Source organism: Laccaria bicolor, genomic scaffold (assembly GCF_000143565.1).
Source record: "Laccaria bicolor S238N-H82 LACBIscaffold_45 genomic scaffold, whole genome shotgun sequence".
NCBI classification, from domain to species: Eukaryota; Fungi; Basidiomycota; class Agaricomycetes; order Agaricales; family Hydnangiaceae; genus Laccaria; species Laccaria bicolor.
In genome coordinates this window covers 128,953-134,880 of record NW_001889916.1, presented here as the reverse complement: position 1 = coordinate 134,880, position 5,928 = coordinate 128,953, and the positions used below count along the sequence as shown (strand labels likewise).

Genomic DNA, 5,928 nt, shown 5'->3' with positions numbered 1-5,928 from the left:
CATTTACAAGAGCAGAGTTAACTTTCTTTGATGAGTGTGGGACTGGTAGAGGTGTGTAAACTATTGATAATCTCATGAATTTCACCTTTCCTTTTTGTGCACAGTTCCTGTTATTGTCCTGTTTACAAAAGCAGATATGCTTGATGCTCCAACCATCAAACACCTGGTTGATACTGGAATGGATGTTGAAGATGCTGCAAATAAAGCTCCAGAAGAGTCAGTTGCCAGGTTTGAAGAGAAATTTGGCAAGCAACTCTTCAAGAGAAAGTATCCTCCCAAGGATCATGTGTATTTTCGAGGTATAACAAACTCATTTACTCATTGACAATAGATTAATTGCATTTGACAGATATGCAAAATCCCACAAGTGACTGCAGTGAACTGCTGAGGAAGACAGCAGCCACCTTTTCAGATGATACACTCTTACAGTGCAGCAAAATAATGTGGCTCTGTCAATTGAATATGCAATTAAAAGGTAGTTGCTTCATTTTGAATTATATGCTGGTAAATTGCTGATTATCTAGAATAACAGAGTTGTCTTTCCAGATTGGAAGTTATTCAATGAAAAGAGAGAGTGGAGGAAGATGGTTGAGAAGATACTGAATTATTTTCCACATATGGTATGTGGACCTTACTTGACTGTACAGTGGTAGAACAAAATAATATATATGAACAGGCGGTAAGCCAACATCCAGTGGGCCTCAAGTAGATGCTAATGGGATCATGCTTTTGTTATAACAGTGGGTGAGTCAGGATCTAGCTGGCCTTTCCTGCTTGTTGCGGACAAGACCATGCCTTGGGTTATAAACACATCAGCAAATCTACAAATTACTTGTGAGCTTTTCACGACTTTTTGTTACTGACAGCTTGTTGCCAAGTCACAAGCTGCCAAGCTGACAAGCTGCCTAACAACGAGAAGACTTAGCGAAAAAAAAGTCATTTGACTTGCTTATGTAATTGTCAGTAACCAAGATACACACGTCTGTTGAAAACATCTTGAACGTTGACCACCATACTCCGAGTACTTACTTGCGCGATGTCTGGCTCTTTTCATCCACCCCAAATCCACCCCAACGGCACCCATACCTCTCCACCACGCTGGCGTTGTTTACTCGAGCATGCCTCATGACGGTCTTGTGAGGTTCCGCACACAACAACACCACCCCATCATAGGCGGTTACTCTCGGAAGGGGTACATATCTTACCAGTCTCGAGTGATGTGAATGGCTGACTTTATGGCTTAGAAAACTGTTGAGCTTCGAAAAGCAACAAGCATTTCGTCTTGGCCCGACTCCAAACTTGTTCGTTCAGAGTCAGCCACCTAGCCCAAGCAACAACCTTCTGCTCGACGCTTGTCAATTGTGTTCCAGAAAGAGAAAAGGCACAGACGCTCCATCATCGATACACTGTGCCACGTCGGACTCAACCAACCATCGCACTTCTCCCTGCCGCCAATCCGACAACGCCACGTCACTCATCTTTTCTGATGTCCAGTTGTTCAAACTCAATCCAACAGCATGTCGCAAACCCATTGGACCGGATGGGCCTGATGTCTACCCCCATCAATCCAGATTGTGTAATTGCCGTCGTTGAGCTTCACGGGCCCAATGACAACATGGGCAAGAATGTCTAAGGTTCGTCGATTCCCTCACTTCCCCTCCGTTCACTCTGAGTACCAATGTAGAAGCGATCAAAGCCGCAACATTGCAGCCCATATGGCCAACTAGTTGTCGGAGGAGGTCCTGCTGGTCGTTTCCCATTAGTCACTTTGCCATCCAATCATCGACGGCATACCATATGGCCATTCACTCGTTATTTACCTACTACTGTAACTAATGTACACTATTTCTTTATTACAAATGTCTGAAATCTTTCGAAATTGGGTTACGACTTTTTGAGACTTGCCGGCTTGTTGCAGCTCGTTGAGCAATTTCGTGAAGCAACTTGTGACGTTTTTGGATCTACTTGCCAACTCGTAGCTTGTGACTCGTTTTGGCTTGTACGAGTTGAAACAAGTCCAAACAAGTCGTGACGAGCGGACTGTAGAAATACTGATGCAGTGGGTGAGTCAGGATCTGACTGGCCCTTCCTGCTTGTTGATGACAAGAGCATGCTCTGGGTTATAAACAGGTTGTAAGTCAGGATCTGGCTGGCCCTTCCTGCTTGTTGCTGACAAGAGCATGCTCTGGGTTTTCAACAGGCTGTAAGTCAGGATCTGGCTTGCCCTTCTTGCTTGTTGCTGACAAGAGCATGCTCTAGGTTTTGAACAGAATGTAAGTCAGGATCTGGCTGGCCCTTCCTGCATGTTGCTGACAAGAGCATGCTCTGGGTCTTGAACAGGATGTAAGTCAGGATCTGGCTGGCCCTTCCTGCTTGTTGCTGACCAGAGCATGCTATGGGTTTTGAACAGGATGTAAGTCACCATCTGACTGTTCTTCTCTACTTGTTGTTGATAAGAGGGTGGCCTGTGTTTTAAATAGAAGGTAGGTCTCAGCTTTCTTCTCTTTTCATTTTGCTAAGAAATGATGAGATTGTGAGTTCAGTTCTACAATTTTAGAAATACACTTATGAAACTCCACTTGCTCAAATAGACAGTGAGTATTTTGTTTCTTCCAATATTTTTATAAAACCCAGTAGTATTGACTGAACCAATTACTATTTTTAGGCAAAGGATGTCCTTGATCATACAGACTGGTCCTTGGTAAACCTTCACTAGCTTCACTGTAAATGCCATTCATTATTCTGACCACCACATAATTCTATCCAGATTCACAATACCAAATCCTTCAAGGACATTGCCTTTCTATGTATTGGTGTGTCTACTCTCATTTATGACCACTCTATCATAACTACTATTTTACTGCTCAGTGACTGCTATCATTGTGGAGCACTCTTTTTTTCTGTGGAAACAGAAACCTTCAAAGTCCACTGCCCCCTTTGAATCAGCCATTCAAAAGTTCAACTTGTCTGCTGATGTGGCAAAAATCAATACTGCCATTGTGGAGGCCTCTCATATGAAAACCAAGGACCAAAAGAAACAGGCCCTTGTAAAGATTGCTATGGACAATCGTCTTCGTGAGTATCAATATTCCAAGTCTTCCAAGGTCTTCTCATTTATTTGATTTTAGCTTTATAAAAGTTTCAGCCCACCTTCCCAGAATTTCATAAATGCAGCACATGTCTCTAGTTACCACCCATTATGATGCACCTTTTGCCTTGTTGTTCCCAAAAAAATAGATAGTCTCATTTGAGCAAAAGAAAGTTAAGGATGGTAATTTTTTTAAAAGTCCACAAGCTTTTCATGTTCTCAAGCTTCCACAGCTTGAGGGTGTCCTTGAGTTGTCTTCACAGTGTATGTGTATGGGAGTTCAAAGAGTTGTTAGAGGGGGGTGAGATGAGACATGATTTATGTATTCTCTAAAGTCTGTCAGAAAAACACAAAAGATACAGATACATATTCCACATTGCAATGTATTCACAAAGAAAGAGGAGCTCTAAGTACCAACAGCAGTAAAAAAAAATACAGGTAAAAGAAACAATGGCTTAGCAATGAGGGAGGACTAGGGGTACCAGATAAAGTCAGAGGACAAAGGGGAGAGTGGCATCAAACTCAAAAAGATGTAGTCAAGTCAACCTCAATAGTCGGCATGATGCTCGCAATAAACTTGAGGAAAACAACCAAATAAAAATCAACCCTCATCCCCTCCACCTCCTCTTCCTCAGCCCCAGCTTGCAACTGTTGAACGACCTTGGTGCTCCCAGACGACTTCCAGCTAAATGGCCATTTCTTCTCTTTCTTTGGGGTGTCCTTCCCCGAGGGTTTACCATGCTGTGCGAGCTGTTCTTCAATGATGCTGTTGTTCATCCTTTCTATCACTTTCTTCATGACACTGGCATGTTTGCATGGATGCACAGAGGCGGCTTGGAGAGAGGCAGAGTGGATGAAGGGTTCGATTGTTACTGTTTTCTGGGTGTGGTCTGCTGAGATGTCTTGGAAGATTTGGGAGGGGGTTAGTGGGGTGTGATTTTGTTATTTTGGTTTAGCTAGTGTAGAACAAAATAGGGCGAAAGGCAGACCTCGTTGTAACTGATCAGCCAGACTCGTGGGGTCTGGTAATACTTGTCGTATGTGATCATTACGTCATATATGCGGACTTGAAGAAGATTGCCCTTTGCGACTTCCACATTAGCGCTACAAAGAAATCATCAACATTTTCTGATTTCCAGCACACCCAACAACAAAACATACCTAGCATCAACCCTGGCAGCAGCAGGTATAACAGCCGTCTTAGGTGCAGAAGCCATAGCCTCATCATCCCCTTCCTCCAAATCATCCTCCTCCATATCAGGGATATCATCCAAATCAGGCATCTCTGGCCCAACACCCTCACCCCCAGCTAACGACACGCCTCCCAACCCTCTCACAATCCTCTCCTCATCCTCATGTGGCCCATCCCCATCCAAATCAGGGATATCCGCAATCTCACCTGTGTTCGTCGCAGAGTCCATTCTATGAGCCTGACGCCCCGCTTGCGTCTCAACCCACTCATTGCCGTCTGCGGAGGGGGAAGAGGAATCAGCAAAGGAGAGGAGGTGGTTGGCGTCCTTGTCTGCATCTGTGTAGGCTAGGGGTGTCGCACTGGAGGCAGGGGACCCCACACGTTACTAGGTATTGTTTGTCTGGTGGGAGGAAGTCGCAGGATTTGGAGGCATCTCCTTTTTCCCTGTTCGTATGTAACAAAAACCCCAGTTAGTTTTCGTGATGAGACGAGAGAAGGAGGAAGCAGCCAGTACATCCAGAATTATGTATGAGATATAGTCTATTGACTAAGTCTACCTATGCATCACAGCAGTCAATTGACCAACCTTCCTAATCAGGAAGGTAGCCTTGCTGAGCGCCCTAGAGCCAGCCTTGGTGCTCACTGATTCCCATGGCTTGCTCACTGTTTTCAGGGTCCAAAAGCGCACTTCCAAATGTGGTTGTTTTCAGGGTCCAGGGCACATTGCCAAATATGGAAATGTGCGCTTATCTAAAGGAAAAATAGCAGAAAAATCAGAAAAAAATGGGGATGGTGGTTATGATGGTAGGTTGTTTTCAGGGTCCAGGGGATGTCCAAATATGGTAATCTATCCAAACATGGCCAGAAAATACCCGAAAAATCAGGAAAAATTGGGGGATGGGGTGATGATGTTAGGTTGTTTTCAGGGTCCAGGGGCTATGTTCAAATATGGTAATCTATCCAAAAATAACCAGAAAATACCCGAAAAATCAGGAAAAATTGGAGGATGGTGTTGGGTTGTTTTCAGGGTCCAGGGTCTATCCAAATATGGTAATCTATCTAAAAATACTCGAAAAATCAGGAAAATTTGGGGGATGGTGGTGATGATGTTGGGTTGTTTTCAGGGTTCAGGGTCTATTTCCAAATATGGTAATCTATCCAATGATAGCCAGATAATCACCAAAAAAATGAGAAAAAAATAGAAATGGTTCCCACTGTTGATGATGATGTTCAGGTACTTTGTTCAGGGTTCAGGGTAACATCCAAATAAGGAAACTTCTTTGTTTCTGATGAAAAAATAACCAGAATATCAGAAAAAAGCCAGAAAAAATGTAAATGGTGTAAGGGATGTCAGGCACTACTTTTAGGGTCCACTTCAGGGTCCACTTCAAAAGAAAAGCTCACCTTATTTGACCAAAAAGTGAAGAAAAACAAGATAAGAATGATTCTACCTGTCAGGGTCCATCTAATGGGGTGTTGGGATGGTGGTCACATGATCAATTACCAAAAATGGTCAAAAACAAAAGTTGTAGTCCTATGCTGTAGCTTCCTGAATCTGTTTGAATTATGTTCTGAAGTGCTCCTGTTGTGGAGACATGATGTAAAAGATTTGAAAAGCGCTACATTTTTTTTGTTTTTTGTATTTTTC

The 5,928-nt window shown here is 43.3% G+C and overlaps 3 protein-coding genes across 3 annotated transcripts; 2 read left to right on the top strand and 1 right to left on the bottom strand.

Moving 5' to 3' along the window:
* Positions 1-1,118: 1,118 nt before the first annotated feature.
* On the top strand, positions 1,119-1,593 carry LACBIDRAFT_310316 (uncharacterized protein; the record flags this gene model as incomplete). The annotated part of the gene is made up of 2 exons (XM_001887455.1): positions 1,119-1,192; positions 1,245-1,593. 2 exons carry the CDS (start codon positions 1,119-1,121, stop codon positions 1,591-1,593), a joined length of 423 nt encoding a protein of 140 aa, XP_001887490.1.
* Positions 1,594-1,625: 32 nt separating this feature from the next.
* Positions 1,626-3,168, top strand: LACBIDRAFT_332861 (uncharacterized protein; the record flags this gene model as incomplete). The annotated part of the gene is made up of 14 exons (XM_001887454.1): positions 1,626-1,634; positions 1,980-2,063; positions 2,131-2,133; positions 2,201-2,203; positions 2,271-2,273; positions 2,341-2,343; positions 2,411-2,413; positions 2,458-2,483; positions 2,521-2,533; positions 2,592-2,594; positions 2,666-2,701; positions 2,768-2,813; positions 2,869-3,075; positions 3,146-3,168. The coding sequence occupies 14 exons, from the start codon at positions 1,626-1,628 to the stop codon at positions 3,166-3,168; spliced, it is 462 nt and encodes a 153-aa protein (XP_001887489.1).
* Positions 3,169-4,625: 1,457 nt separating this feature from the next.
* Positions 4,626-4,796, bottom strand: LACBIDRAFT_310313 (uncharacterized protein; the record flags this gene model as incomplete). Its single annotated transcript, XM_001887410.1, has 1 exon — positions 4,626-4,796. The coding sequence occupies one exon, from the start codon at positions 4,794-4,796 to the stop codon at positions 4,626-4,628; it is 171 nt and encodes a 56-aa protein (XP_001887445.1).
* Between the last annotated feature and the right edge of the window lie 1,132 nt (positions 4,797-5,928).